The sequence below is a fragment of the Rousettus aegyptiacus genome, unplaced genomic scaffold (assembly GCF_014176215.1).
Source record: "Rousettus aegyptiacus isolate mRouAeg1 unplaced genomic scaffold, mRouAeg1.p scaffold_m13_p_12, whole genome shotgun sequence".
Classification (NCBI taxonomy): domain Eukaryota; kingdom Metazoa; phylum Chordata; class Mammalia; order Chiroptera; family Pteropodidae; genus Rousettus; species Rousettus aegyptiacus.
The window spans coordinates 53,047,336-53,063,828 of NW_023416287.1; the positions used below are offsets into that span (position 1 = coordinate 53,047,336).

Here is a 16,493-nt window from a genome sequence, read left to right on the forward strand (position 1 = left end):
CAAAGTCCACCTGGCTGATTTGTCTGTTAAAGGTAGACTTGTCAATATAGGGTGCTCTTCCGCGCTCCAAATCAAAACAAAAGTTGATAACTCATGAGTAAAAAGTAAAATGCACTAATCTGCTTCAAGAGGAATCAAAATGAGTATTACAAATCCTGGTATATTTGCTGGCATCCATGACATCCTCAAAACGTCGTCGATAGCAAATGTGCCATGTCCATTCTCCAGGGCTACCTCATGGTGGGGACTGTGCACAAAGGAATGCTGTCTAAAGGTCACTAGTTTAAATGCCATGGCAACACCAAGCCAGGGACAATGAATACATGTGGTTTTGCTTATCTTAAACCCAAGAAGAAACTCTTCTTCTCCATCAAACATTACTATCTTTCCTCAATTCCTGTTTCACAGATCAGCTAGTGTCACTATTTGACAGGATCTACAGGGCATATATTTGCTGATATGCAGGACTGATCCCTAAGAAAAGCAGGCAAATCTTGCCAACGCCTCCCCCAAGAATACTCACCTCCTCCACGGTTCTCTAACACAGTGCTTCCAAGCCTCTTGTCTCCATTCTCTATTGTCCTATTGACTGCTCCGCAGGAATTTGCTTGGGGTCTTCTTGTCTTTCAAGCTGATGATTAGCAAATCTAGTAAACCAATTCTTTGTATTTACTAAGGTGAGAAAGCTAAAAGCCTCCCAGGGATCTCCCCTTTTCTTCTAAGTAACAATTGTATTTCAACAATGCTTTAAACTAGACTTTCCAACATTAGCTCATTAGTGACTTTAAGACTCTATCAATGGACACAAAGAATAAGAATATTATTATTTTCATTATAAAAATAGTATGCAAATTTACTTGGAGGAAAACATCGCAGCATATTAACAATTTATAACTGATGGGCTTTGAAACAACTGAAAAAACATTAAATTTGTATATGTATATATCTTAAATTATCCGTATTTTCTATAATAATTGTGTATTATTGAATAATCTAATAAAAAAGTGAGATAGTATTTATATATTATAAAAATTCATAAATTACAGAAATAAAATAAAATCCCTCATAATCCCATCCATTAACTATGAATATAGGGATATTTTTTTTCCCATACTTTTTCCATGAATATTTTTAAAATTATTAAACTCATCCTATGTATAAAATTTAGTAATACTTTAAAAATCAACTAACATTATAACAAAAGCTTTCTCATTAAAATGTCATAACATGGTGACAGAAGGAAATTTAACTGGGTGGTAAACACACAATGCAATATATATTGACATATTATTGAAACCTACTTGATTTTATTAACCAATATACCCAAATAATTTTAATATAAATAAATAGATAGATAGATAAAAATTCATGACAAATGTTTCTTTTAATGGCTACATAATATTTAAAAATGTGGATGGACCATAATTCACTTCCCTTTTCTTCTGCTGTTGAATATCTACATTATTTCTAGATTTTGATTAAAGATGGTGTAAAGAATACACACACCTATCTTTGAGACCTTCTGAAACTACAGGATAGTAAAGCCTTTGTTGTCTGTTTTGGCAAAAACTGCCAAGGATGAAGAGAACAAGAGAAGGAAAAAAACACACACACAGCAAATTTTCAGGGCTGGAAGGCAGATAGACAAGTGATAACTGACTTAGCTGACCAGAGAAAGCTGAAGCTAAAGCCAATGATGCATAAATCCATCAATTTGATTAATAATTTGATTTAAACTTCAGAACACACACAAAGCATAGCAAATGACCGAATTGGGTACTCTGAAAGTAAAATGAAGGTAGAGCTAAAAATCCTTGAATCTACAGAGCCTGTGACAGGCCTTCCTCACTCTGGCAGAAGACTGGAAGTTTCTCATCTTCAGAAGCTAAAAACAGAAGGCTCTTTAGAGGGTCTTGAGGACAGCGGCACCATTGAAAGAAGGGTTACTGTACTGGAAATAGGAAGATAAGTGAAAATTTACAAACAGAATATTGAGGCACTTGCCCTAAGCCTTGCTCATTCAGCTCCCAGAACCCCAGCAGCCAGCCATATTCCCTCTAGGCCAGAGTATGGGAGAGTCTATTCTGGTGACCTGACCATCCTGAGCCCAAGGTCCCAAAACAACATTTTGCCTTGTAAAATCCCAGCCTGATTACCATACGGGGAGGATTCGAGTGGACGAGTCCCTCCCCAAAGCACAGACTTCTGACTGGTTTTTAGTCATGATCATAATAAAGTAGTTAAAAAATTAAGTTCTGAATATTGATCAAAATTTACAGTGTAACTGTCAGGAGAATGAAAAAACACAGGGACAGACCAGAAGAATGTGTGTATGTGTGCATGCGTGCATGCATGTGTGTGTGTGTGTGTGTGTGTGTGTCTATAAGAGAGCAAGTAGAAACAGGAACAGGAATGAAAATTTGGGGAGGAGATGATGATGAGGTAAAAGAAATCTAAATCTTCATCTTTTCTAAGGAAGGACAAAAACAAATACCAAAAAAATAGCTATTTCTGTTATATCAAAATAATGTTTTAAAGTAGCTCCCTTTGGAATAGAAAATTTTTACAAAAATGGGCCGGGAATTTTTATTATTCATAGCCAGCCTTGTAGAACTATTTGATACTTTAAAACTGTGTGAGTGTACAACTTTGATAAAAATTTAAAAATGGACTGATAAAATAGCAATATATAATATTATGATAAATACCTTTATACAATAAGTATTTTCACTATTTCAGAATTACTGGATGGAATTACTGAATGTAAGAATTCATACTTTTTTTAATGTTCTTGATATCCATTTGAAAATTGCTCCCGAAAAAATCTGTACAGTTTAAACTCAGAGGGAGGTACTCGAGGGCACAAATACCTATTCTCCTTAAATCCCATCATATACTTTTTTTGTTTTGACAGCTTTATTGAAGTTAATTGACATATAGTAAACTGGACATATGTAAAGTGTACAATTTGATAAGTTTTGACATATATTTGTCTAATATATATGTACAAGAAATTAAACTATTACCACCATCAAAATAGAGAACCCCTTTTTCCTCCTGCACATTTATAGTCAGTCCCTCCTTTCCACCCACATTTCCTTCCCTACTCATTCCCCCATTTGCTTTCGGTCTCTTGTTTTCATTTTCTAGAATTTTATTTAAATATAATCATGCAGTATATACAGAGAGTCCATGATTTAAATGGTTTGACTTAGGATTTTTTGACTTTACAATGGCACAAAAGCAATATGCATGCAAGTAGAAACCATAATTAAAATTTTGAATTTTGATTTTCTCCTACTAGTGATATGCAATATAATACTCTCTCATAATGCTGGGCAGGGGCAGCCAACTGTAGCTCCCAGTCAACCACTCAGTCGTGAGGGTAAACAACTGATACTCTACAGTGTATTATGTTGCCAGTGTTTTTTGGATATTGTGTTTTATTGTTTTCACATTCTATCATGTCTGCAAAATGCCCTTCTGTGTCTCCTGCTTCTTGTGAGAAGAGGAAGGCAATTACTCTTGAGATGAATTTTTGATTTACGATATTTTCAGCTGATGATGGGTTTATCAGGATGTAACCACATCATCAGTTGAGATTCGGTCAGCATAATTACTTTGAAATTCATTCATGTTCAGCATGTGTTAATATTACCTTTTATTGCAGATTAGTAAGTGTTCCAATGAATGAATATACCAAATTTGTTTAGTCATTGACCTGTTGATAAATAATTAGGTCATTTCCAATTTGGAGTTATTACAAATAAAGCTGCTATGACATTTGTGTACAAGTCTAACATATGCTTTTATTTCTCTTAGGTAAAAACCTAGTAGTGAAATTGTTGAGTCTTTTAAGATGTAAATTGTTTAATATTTTAAGGAACAACCAAAGTGTTTTCCAAAGTGGTTGTACATTTTACATTCCTATTGTGTGAAAGTTTCAGTCATTCCATATTACTCTTACTACGTGAGAGTTCCAGTTGCTCCACATTTTCGATACTTAGTATGGTTGGTCTTTTTAGTTTTAGAAATACTAAAAGATATATGTTATTATCTCAGTGTGATTTTAATTTATATTTCCCTAATGCACAATGACATTAAATATCTTTTCATGAATTTACTTGCCATCTATGTATCTTTTCTAATAAAGTGTCTATTCGAATCTTTTTAAATTGAGTTGTTTTTATATTACTCTTAAGTTTGTGAGCATTCTTTATATTCTGAATATAAGTCCTTTATCAGATATGTGATTTGAAAATATTTTCTATGTGTGGCTTGTCTTTTTACTCCTTAGAATTGAAGAGCAGAAATTCATGATTTTAATAAAGTATCATATTTATTTTATGGATTGTGCTTTTGGTATAATGTCTAGGAAATGTTTGGCCAATTCAAGGTCATAAAGATTTTCTGTTTTCTTCTTGAATTTTTATAGTTTCAGATTTTATAGTCTATGATCCATTTCAAGTTAATTTTTATACATGGTGCTAGGTAAGGATCAAAGCTTAATTTTTGCATATGAAGACCCTTTGTACCTTTTTTCAAATATGTATATATACATATATTTTTAATATGGATCAATTTTTGCATTCTCTGCACTGTTCTATTCTTCTAATTATCTGTCTTCATGCCGTTATCACACTATCTTGACTATTGTAGCTTTATAATACCTTGAAATTAGTCATTTTTTTCAACTTCCTTCTATTTCAAAGCTTTTTCTTTTTTAAGCAGTTCTAGGTCCTTTGCCTTTCCGTATGAATTTTAGAAACATTTTGTTCATTTCTATGAAATATCTACTGGATTTTAATTGAGATTGCATTGAATCTATACATCAACGTCAGATTTGATATCTTAACTCCATTTACTTAGATCTTCCTTAAATTCTTTCAGCAACATTCTGTCATTTACAGTTTAAGGGTCTTACACATATTTTGTCAGCTTTATTCATATATATTTCACATTTTTCTGCTATTGTAATTTTTAATTTCCAATTGTCCATTGTTAGGCTCTAAAATACTATTAATTTTTGTATGCTGTTCTATCCCATAATATTGCTAAACTCGCTTATTAGTTTTAGTAGCTTTTTTTGCAGATTCTATAGGATTTTCTACATAGACTATCATTCTATTTACAAATAAAGACAAATTTATTTCTTCTTTCCACCTGGATGCATTCTTTCTCTTGTTTCATTACACCAGCTAAAACTTCCAATACAATGTTGAATAGGAGTCATGAGTATTAACATTCCTGCCTTGTTCCTGCTTGTGAGTGCAAATATTCAGTCTTTCACCATAAGTATTAACTGAGCTTTAGGTGTTTTGTAGCTGCCATTTATCTAGTTGAGGAAGTTCCTTTCTACTCCTAGTTTGTTGAGAATTATGATCAGGAATTGGTGTTGCATTTTGTCAAATGCTTTTTTTACATCTATTAAGAAGTCATGGGGTCTTCGTTTTAGACTATTGATGATGGATTGCATTGACTGACTTTTTAAAATTATGGTAAACTACATATAACATAAAATTGATCATTTTAAGTGTGCAATTCATTAGCATTAAGTACATTCACAATATTGTGCAACAATCACCACTATCTAGTTCCAAAATATTTTCATCACTCTAAACAAAAATCTCATTTACATCATGAAGTTACTCCCCATTCACCCTTACTCCCAGACCTTAGAAACCACTAATCTGTTTTCTCTCTTTATTGAATTGCTTATTTTGCATATTTCTTGTAAATGGGATCATCCAATATGTGACATTTTGTGTCTGGCTTCTTTCACATAACCATGTTTTTGAGGTTCATCTATGTTGTAGCTTGTATCAGTATTTGCATGTGGTATGAAGAATCCAACTTTATTCTTTTGCATGAGAGTATCCAGTTGTCTTTCATTGACCAATTTTTTAATATTAACCCAACCTTGTATTCCTGAGATAAGCCAAATTTTGTCATATATAAATTAATATTTTATATATACTTTTATGAAAGATATTATTCTGTACTTTTCTTGGAATATCTTTGTTGTTTTTGAAATTAAAGTAATGCTATCCTCATAGAAAGAGTTAGGAAGTTTTTTTTCCTCTTCAATTTTTTGGAAGAATTTGTTTAGAATTGGTATAACTTTTCATTAAATAGTTAAAGTAACCAGTAAAACTGTTTGGATCTGAAGTTTATTTTGTGGGAAAGTTTTACACTACAAATTCAATTTCTGTTATAGATACAGGACTATTTAGGTCATTGATTTCTTATTGCTTGAGTCTTGGTAGTTTGTGTTGTTCAAGGAATTTGTCTATTTCATCTAAGTTACCCAATTTATTGGTATAAAGTTGTTCATAAGATTTCTTTAATATCATTTTAATATCTACAGAATTTCTAGTGATGTCACTTCTCTCATTTCTGATATTGGTAATATGTATCTTCTCTTTTTTTCCTCATCAGTCTGGCTAGAAGGTTGTTAATTTTATCAATCGCTTATAAGCTTTGATTTTATTGATATCTCTCTATTATTTTTCTGTATTCTATTTTACTGACTTTGCTCTTATCTTTTTCAATTCCTTTATTCTGTTTACCATAGGTTGCATTTGCTCTTCTATTTTTAGTTTTTTGAGGTGGCAGTTTGAGATGATTTCCAATGTTCATTTTTTTGTGTAGATCCAGATCTCCATCTAGCACCATTATCCTTCTTCTTGAAAGAATTTTTTAAACTTTTTTTACAGTGCATATCTACTCATGATGAATTCTTTCAGCTTTTGTATTTAGCACCACTGTATTATTTAGTACTACTCTCTAGCTTGGAAGGTCATGGAATGTATTGGAATATAATGGAGCCATGGGGGAGGGGGGAGGAAGAAGAGCATTCCAGTCAAGAAATCCAAATTGAAAGTAACTTTACCTTTCTATCTCTAAAATTTGAAAGTTGGATACAATTAACCTCTTTTTGGTGTAAGTTCTCCGATTCAACATCTCAGTAGTGTTTCCTCAATTTTTGAATAGGATTAATAGGATTATGTGTTAGGTGTCGGTGGAGACTCTTAGTTGAGTTCTAAGCCCAATCTCCTGGGTCTTGCCTTTCTGTTTATTGTTATATTCCTCATGTTGCTGTATTGCTGTCATATCTCTAGTTCAGAAACAAGAGATAAGTGTGTGTTGTAGGTCTGGCCTCTGGCCCCTGTTGAAACTCAGCTACCTTTCATAAGGTTAGGCATTTATGATGTATTTTAGAAAAACTTATAAAGCAATCATCTTCTATTTTCACAACTAAAAGTGTTAAGAGGAAGTAGAAGCGTTGAAATTATATACTATTTTGTAATTTATTAACATTGTCAAATTGACAAACTGACATCTGTGTTTAGTGGTTGCATAGAGAAAAGCTACTAGTCTCACAGCAATTTTCTGGAAAGGAAACTCCAGAATGTTATTTTTATGATATATGTATATTTAAAATTCTCATCAATATTTTTATAAAGGCATTCTTAACTGCCTGGGATCTTTATATAGAGATCATCCAAGTGAAACTCAGTGTTACTAAGGATTATTTGCCTTCAGCTTCTGGGGAATTAGAGGAGAAAACTTTAACAAGAATAAATGGGTAGAAATCACTTTGTGGCCTCTTTCTTCCCTCATCAACTTCCTTGTGCCCACCATTCCTTTGTGAAATAGGTAAGGTTGATAACAGTGAATATCTTGAGCAAGAGTTGTATGCTTGGCAAGGGAAAGCCAAGATTCTTTCATTTATGTTGGTGGCATGGTAATGGAAACAGGTGGATATTTTGGTGATTTGCATAAAAGCCTCTGTCTGGTCTTTCTCATCTCCAGTTGGTGGAGCCATCTACTTCTCTCTTAGTATACCTTTTATGCACTGCTTAGACCTCCAGGAGACACTTAATGCTAAGGGGGGAAAATGTTAGCATCAAAATATGCTTGTGAATGACATCTGCCATTTCAGCAGGTCTGTGATTGCACCAATTGCAGCATAGGTGTTAGAGGAAAATACTGGCAATCTACTATTTCTAGAAGTAAAATGTCTCAGTGAACAAGATTGCTATGCTTTTATTTATCACTAAAATTGCTTCATTTTCTATAAAGTTCTGAGTTTTTACAATCCTCCTTGCTTTACACATTAAAGTTCATAGCCTCATAACTCGGCGGAACGAGCACTTACAGAGGTAGCATTGTCTTCTCTTTTAGCTACTATAAATGATCTCTTTTGATTTCAAGTGACTTCAATATGTAAATATTTGGGCTAGTAGTGATTTTTTCCTTTTCGACTAAGCAGGATATTAAAACAAAAAGCCAAAATTTAGACAGCATCTACTGACAGCCAGTTAAGGGACACAGACTTGGAAAGACCTTTGGCAGTCAAAAGTATCCCCACTTTGCCAACTCAGAAGCTTTGGGTCAATCTCCATTCCTCACAGTTTACTTGAAGAACTGCATAGCCTAGCACCCACTATTGATCTTATATTTGGCAAACAACCTCTTTCCTTTGCCAAGTTAACAATATCCTGACCTAGCCAAATAGTTCCTTACAGTACACCTGAGTTTTCAAGGTGTGGCATTCATGAGTTTCAAATTTCAAAAGCCCAAAACTTGGCATAATTCCTAAAGTTATACCTCTTTTCTTTTTCTTTCCTTCCTTCTTTGTCTTTGTATCTTCCCTCTCTCCCTCTTTTCTTTTCTTTTTTTTTACAAGATTTTCAAGATAATTTAACTTAAAAAAAAAAAAAAAGAAAAGAACCTCTAACAAGCCTATGGCCTCCATTTGACCCAACAAGACACAATAAAAAAGAACCATGAATAAGACCTCTCAGACTTTTGTTAGTTACCTGAGGGCAATGGCCAAGGAGTGACCTAATGCTCCAGTTTCTGAGTTTCTCCTGGAGCACAGTCAGTTCAAAGATGTTTTGATGAGACTCTTAACTGAGGTTCCTATAGTGACAGACCATCACTAGACTAGCACCTGCTCAGCTGGTACTAAAAGGAAGCTGACAACATTCTGGGTCCTCTTTGAAGCTATCAGATGATAACCAGCCCACTGCCATTATTTTCTGTTTCTTCCCTTTCTTTTATTTGATAAATATATTACAATTATTTGGAATAGAGTATGTTGAAAACCTATTCTCCTTTGCATAAAAAGATCTTCAAGCAAAGGAATAATGAATATGGAGTACTTTAAATAACCAATGGATGTTTGTGTTGAGGTAGTTTTGAAATTTGTTGAAGGGACAGTGCTAATACAAATGGAGAGCAGGAGAATTCCTTCCCAGGGAATTTGTGAATAAAGGTTGCATTACACCTGAGTTCTTCCATGCATTGTTCTAACTAGGAACTTAACTGATAAGAAAGTGTGAACCTCTTTTTTAGGAAGTTTTAATTCTTGATCTCAATTTCCTCATCCACTTTCTTTTGACCTTTCTTTTTATTTTATATAATGTGATGTCTTGGGTTTTTATATTAGTTAAAGGGTGCCATTTCACAAAATACCAAGATGGTTGCACTTTGGAAGAGTAACATTTTTAGATCCCACATATATTCAGCTTTGACAGAAGGTTTGGTGAAAAATATCTAAAGATCCCTACAAAGAAAGAAAGAACAGCATAGGACTAGTATTTCTCCCTTTGAAACTAGATTTAGCCCTGAAAAGCAACCATTATGTGAATGAGAGGGATAAAGAAAATAACTAGAGGCCAGTGGATTCTGTAACAGGATGACTAAGTTGGTCTCCTTAAGATAATTTTATGACTTGAGTCTTGCATAGTAAAATGCCTTGCAGGTCCAAAGCATGTATGTTCCAAAGATAATAACTGTGCTTAGTTTTTGTTTATGGCTTATTTTGTTTAACAGCAGCCCCATCAGACAGGGGAATGAAAATAAGCCTTTGTGATTTACCATCTATGTGGTGATTTGTACCCTGCTACACAGAAAAGTCATTTAATTGAAAGTCCTTTAATTGAAATATAAACTTATTTCATGGAAGGAGCACAAAGTAACAGCAGAGGTGAATACTAACAAGTGACTTTCCTCTTGCTGTTTGGAACAGACAGGGTATTGTGTCTCATCTGGTTGATCCAGTCTTTAGTTTCATGGTTTTCTGATCCTTAGGCCAGAATAGTGGCCGGTCCTTTTCAGTAGTTGTAATTATTACATATCGTGCCTTCAGGGCATGAGGGGCTAAAGCAGCTTCAAGACTAGTAAATGTGAGTTCAAAAATAGCAAGACACTGGGTTCAGCTTTTGGATTTTTACTAGTCATGAGCAACTGATCTATTCTTTTTAAAATTACATAAATTAATCCAGTGACTCCTTCTGTTTTTATCAAAATTTTAAAACAACAATAACAACGTGATTAAGCCCTTCACTGAGAAGGAACTTTGCACATGAAAGACTTAAAATGTTTTGTAGAGCAGAACATTCTTTGAAAGCTCTGGGTAGAAGAAAGCACTTGCTTGAGGAACTTAATTGATAGAAACAGTGCAGCCTGGACAAGGCTGCCTGAGTTCAAAGGCACCGCTTTTAATCCCAAACCATTTTAATTTTACTTAACTTTTATTTCTTTCTGGGTGACTAAACTGCAAATTCCTACTAATCTACTGCCAAGTAATTTTTTTTTTTTAAGAAGGTGGATACTTTACAAGATTCATAGCCAAGAGCCTCCTGTCAAGAATGCTGGTGGTACAGTTTTGTGTAGATAAAAAACAGAGGCACAGGAAAGTAGGTCATTCTGTTTTGTATGTGAAACAGACTCTGTCTCTGGAAAGTTTGCTCCAATTGAAAACAATAAAGCACTAGTCTCTCTTTAAGTCTGGAAATGTAATGCCTCTGGCAATACATGATCTTGGAAAGTAGAGCCTAGTGTTTTCATAGCTGAGATTTTGTGTTAGTAGAACAGCCGGAATGTCAACTGTTGCAAGGAGAGTCATCCAATTCACACATATGCAGCTGGAGAGAAAGCCCAGCTTCAAGAGATGACATTTAACATTTTGGAGATGAACAAGAATACAGAAATGGTCTACTGCAGCCAAGAAATAAGTAGCTGTTCATTCCTAGTACAAGAGAGCTATAATATTGCTTTCAGACTCTCACCCTGTGTGATTTTCTTCTTAATGGCCCATTTGAGAGTTAAAAAAAATTATTAAATGACCAGATATAATACCTTCAATAGAAGTAATTTCTTGTAAACAGCAAACAGTAAGACGGGCCAGTTTTGGCTGATTGGTCTTCATAAAACGAATCACAACATATTTGATCATTTTGACCGCCCTAACAACTAACACAGTTCAATAGTGCAGCCACTTTTTTCCTAGACATTTATTGTCTAGGGAAAAAAAATGGATTTCTTAAGATAACTGTACTCTTTTTTTCTTTTCTGTATGTGTGTGTGCGTGTGTGTGTGTGTATGTGTGTGTGTGACTTCTAGTCTTTCTACACCCTTACAAATAACTTCTTAACTGTTTTGTTCTGGTCATTCTTTGTTTTTGATGGATTAGAGCATTAGTATTAATTGGCTTTCACAGAATGTCACAGGAAAGTTAAGAAAAAAACATATCTGGTTTATTAAATGTCAGATGGACATTATTAGTGTACAATCCTTTAAGGTTGGCACTATTGAATATTAAACAGTAATTGAAAATCAACTGGCAAATAAGCCATCTTGAAATGGTATAATCATGAACTAGTCAAAAAAATGCATCACCTCTCACCCATTAAGATGACTACTACAAAAAAATATATAAGTGTTGGCAAGGATGTGGAGAAATTGGACCCCTTTTGCACTGTTAATAAGAATATAAAATGGTATAGCTGCTTTGGAGAACAGTATGACGGTTCCTCAAAAAATTAAAAACAGAATTACCATATAATTCAGCAATTCTACTTCTGCATATATACCTAAAAGAATTGAAAGCAGGGTCTCAAGGAGATATTTGTACATCCATGTTCATAGCAGAATTAGTCCCAAGAGCCGGAAGGTCAAAGCAACCCAAGTATCCATCAACAAATGAATGTATAAACAAAATATGATATATGCATGCAGCCGTCCTTCTTTATCTACAGTTTTGCTTTCTGAAGTTTCAGTTATCCATGGTCAACCATGGTCTGAAAATATTAAATGGAATATTTATTTAATATCATTTATTAATATCATTATTTAATAAATAATTTATAGGTTTTAAATTGTGCGTCATTTTGAGTAGAGTGATGAAATCTTGCACTATCCCACATTATGAATCATCCCTTCGTCTAGCGTATTCACACTAGATTGACTGCCCTGGTATCGCAGTGTTTATGTTCAAGTAACCCTTATTTTACTTAATAATGACCCCAAAGTGCAAGCGTAGTGATGCTAGCAGTAATGATGCTTATGCCGAAGAAAAGCCATAAAGTGCTTCCTTTAAATGAAAAGGTGAGTACAGTACAATAAATTGTTCTGAAAGAAAGATCACGTTCACATAACTTTTAGTACAGTGTATTGTTCTCTTTTATTATTAGTTATCTTTGTTACTCTCTTACTGTGCCCAATTTATAAATTAAACTTTATCACAGGTATGTATGTATAGGAAAAAACATAGTATACATAGGGTTTGGTACTATCTGCAGTATCGGGGATTCAGTGGGGATACTGGAACATATCCCCATGGATAAAAAGGGACTGTATTGTACAATGGAATATTATTTAGCCTTTAAAAGGATGGAAATTCTGATACACGCTACTACACGGATGAACCTTGAAAACATTATGCTAAGTGAAATAAGGCAGTCACAAAAGGACAAACTGTATGATTCCACTTATATGAGAGACCTAAAGTAGTCAAATTCATAGAGACAGAAAGAATAGTGGTTGCCAGAGACTGGTGGCAGGAGGGGAGAGAGAAAATTAGGTAGTAGCTGCTTAATGGATGTAGGTTTCAGTTACAGATGAAAAAATTCTGGAGATGGATAATGGTGATGATCACAAAACAATGTAAATAACATACTTAATGCCAGTGAACTGTACACTTAAAAATGGTTAAAATGGTAAATTTTATGTTACATGTATTTTTTTCCACAATAAAAAATAAATGAAATATTGTATCAGGAAATTACTTTAAACAACAAAAAAAAAAGAGTGGGATAACAGACACACGATGCTGCCTTTGGCAGACGTATATTCTCCATCATTGTTTCCTGCCTGCTCCAGGAGCCAATGAAGCACTTTTTAGTGTGTTTTAATTTACTTCAGGCCCACACTCTCCCTTGCCCCTTGTCTGAGAAAGAATTCACTGCTCCTCTGTTTTTCCCTTGCCCTTCCCACCCTCCACACATCTTCACCTTCATTGTGGGTGTCAACCAGAGATATATTGAGCCATCTGGTTGGGAAATGCTGACAGCATGGATGTTCACATAAAATGCTCAGACTGAATCTGTTAACAAGTTGTCTTTTATCACCTTGGTAGCAGGACTGTGGGGAGGGAAATTAAGAACACAGAGGAGAACAGTACAGAAGAACTCTAGAACTGTGAGCTGATTTTCATCCCAAAGGCTTTGTACCATATTATAACAATGAACCATATGAATGAGAGACAGGTGAATTCTTATCAGGGAAAGGAGTCTTAATTTTAAGAGGAACCTAGCAATTCTTTAGTTTGCTTTCTGGAAGTCTTACTTGGGAAGAGATGCCCCTGGGGTGAGGGTGGGGATGTGATTTTGGAGGATTCATGACAGTCTTTGCCCAGGTAGGGTTGGTTTCCCATTTCGCACCCCCCCCCCCATCATTTCTAAGCAAATTATGCATAATAAGATATAATTGAATAGCTCCCTTACCCCTCGCCAACCTGAATTTCAGGACACAAGCCACTCAGACCTGGGAAGGAGGTTAGATATTGAACATTATACTGGCTTTGATAGCTGTACACATTGTTCCACTTCTAATATTTCTCTAGATATGCTTTAATGTTAAACAAAGACGAGAATTTTCTAATCTTTTATTAGAGCTATGGTAATTCACATGCTTGCATCAAGGGCTTACCTCCGCAGGCTGAGGAGTTGAGATCCTCTATTGTCACATTTGGGAAGAAAAGTAGAAAGTGGTGTTGCTTCAAGAAATATCCTTGAAATAAATCTTTTTTTTTTTTTTTTTTATTCCCCCAAGCTTCCGCAGGTTCACTAGATCCAACAGTGTGACAACAGCTGTGCAGGCCGACCTGGACTTCCACGATAATCTGGAAAACTCTCTGGAGTCTATGGAGGACAATTCGTGCCCTGGCCCAATGGCCAGACAGTTCTCCCGGGATGCCAGCACCTCCACGGTGAGCATTCAGGGCTCAGGAAACCATTACCACGCCTGCGCGGCCGACGACGACTTTGACGCAGATTTTGACCCTTCGATTCTGCCTCCCCCGGATCCCTGGATTGACTCGATAACTGAAGACCCTATGGAGGCCGTTCAAAGGTCAGTGTGCCACCGAGACGGCCACTGGTTTCTGAAGCTTCTCCAGGCGGAGCGAGACCGCATGGAAGGGTGGTGCCAGCAGATGGAGAGAGAAGAGCGGGAAAACAACCTGCCTGAAGACAGTAAGTAACACAGTGACGCTATCCTCGCAGCCGGCGCTAGGGTCTGGGCTTACCTTGTGTCTGTAGACTCGTAGTTTCTTCCCTACGTGTTGCATTGGTTTATCCCTGCGGTCTGGCCTTACCGCAGACAGACAGAACACATGGGAGAGCTAGGCAATTTCAGCAGAGAGCCCAGCCACCCCTGTGCTGCACAATGAAAAGAGAACCACTGGACAGGTGTAACACCTCTCCTAGCTCTAGTTCCATGACTTCCAGCTCTAGATTTTGTCCTCTCTGACAAATACGGCCTTCCGTTACTAACATAGTTCCACTTGCTTGAGATGTTACGAAAGAGGTGCTGATTCTCAGGAAATTAATAATTCTAACTAGTTTCAAGGTCCACAGATTCATGTGCATTGGGCATTTACAATAGTACAGTTGTATTACTTTCATTAACATATAATATTAAGAGAGGGCTAGTAATGCAGAGGCTCACACTTATTTACATTCTTAAGCCTGCTTCGCATGCACTTTCTTATGTTTTAGGGTGGTGAACTTTCAGCCCCTAAATTAAGTAACACAAATTCTAATTTAATGGGTTAAAGTAAATGATAAAATATGATGAATTGAATAAAATAAGTAATGGAAGCCTGGCACACCATTATTTTCAAACTTGACATTTTAATGATTACTATTAAAAATTGACAAAAAAAACTTACCAGATTACCTTAATTCTGAGGCACATTTGGCACGTTTTCAACAATTCTGAAAGTGAATGTAGTTTACAATCAGTGTGTATTTTCCTCTGAAAAACTATTATTAAATAAATGGTGGATCTTCCAACTGATATTTTTGAATCAAAGAAATTTAATGGTAAACATTAAAGCCTGCCTTCATTTTTGTGTGGGAACTACCTAGAAAAGTATTGTCCCTATGTAGCTTTTTAAACCTATTTTTAAAATCAGATTTAACTTTTTATTATAAAAATTTTTAAACACGTACAAAAGTAGGAAGCTTAATATAATAAATACCGTATACCCATCACCCAGTTTAATAATTGGCAAATGCTCTTATCTTCCCTTAGTTATTGTTGTTTTTGCCAGAGTATCTTAAAGAAAATCCAAGGCATCACAGCACTTCACTATATATTTCATACCAATAAGGATGTTTTTTTACATAACCATCATGCATTAGTATCCTTAAAAAAATAATAATTTCTTAAAAATCATACTTTAGAGCCTATTGTAAATCATGTTAAAAAGACTTACTAAATAAACCACACTTATTGTGTTAAGGAGCCGTGAGTTTTCCATAAAGGAAGTATTTTTCAATGAAAATTAAGACTGGAAAACAACAGTTAGCAGGTTGTGGGATTTCCTCACTTTTTCCATTCTCTTGTTCACATCTCTTCTCTGCGCTCCTTCCTCCTGCCTGGACCCTACCAACCAACTGACTAGCCTCTTTGTTGCCTTTATGAGCAGGTTAGAAAATCCATAAATGGATTTCTGTAACACACTTTTTGTTCTTTTATACTATGAGTGCAAACAATTTAGCAGTGGAAAAGTAAATCTCCTTGACACTGGCCCCTAACAGTTGGTACCACTGCAGGCTCACTTGAGTGTTGCACAAGCAGTATTAGCCCTCTGTCCTCTAAAAGGTGAATGAGGCACCTCCCAGGAGCAGCAGGTGGGGATAAGTTTCAGTAAGAAAGTCTTAGCAGTTGCATCTTATTTACCTTTTCCCCTTATAGGCATACCAACAATTTCCCAGATTTTCCTAGGGAAAAAAGTGAGTGTCTCAGGAGCAATGGCTTTTCGTGCACTACCCAACAGGACAAGCTATCATTCAGATTTCAATCCATTAGTTTGAGACTCATTCTAGCTTCCCAGTTGGCTTCCAATAGGATCCAGGGAAGCTGCTCATCTGATGTTTACTTTTAACCTGTTGTTTTCTTCTGATCTGAAACTA

At 35.3% G+C, this 16,493-nt stretch overlaps 1 protein-coding gene across 23 annotated transcripts in view; it reads left to right on the forward strand.

Moving 5' to 3' along the window:
- Window positions 1-16,493, forward strand: part of DLGAP1 (DLG associated protein 1) — a 782,830-nt gene that overhangs the window by 742,342 nt on the left and 23,995 nt on the right. For all 23 annotated transcript variants that reach the window (XM_036229039.1, XM_036229053.1, XM_036229052.1 and 20 more), the window contains one exon: window positions 14,125-14,546. In XM_036229039.1, the coding sequence (XP_036084932.1) occupies window positions 14,125-14,546 (422 nt within the window). The remainder of the gene's footprint in view (window positions 1-14,124; window positions 14,547-16,493) is intronic.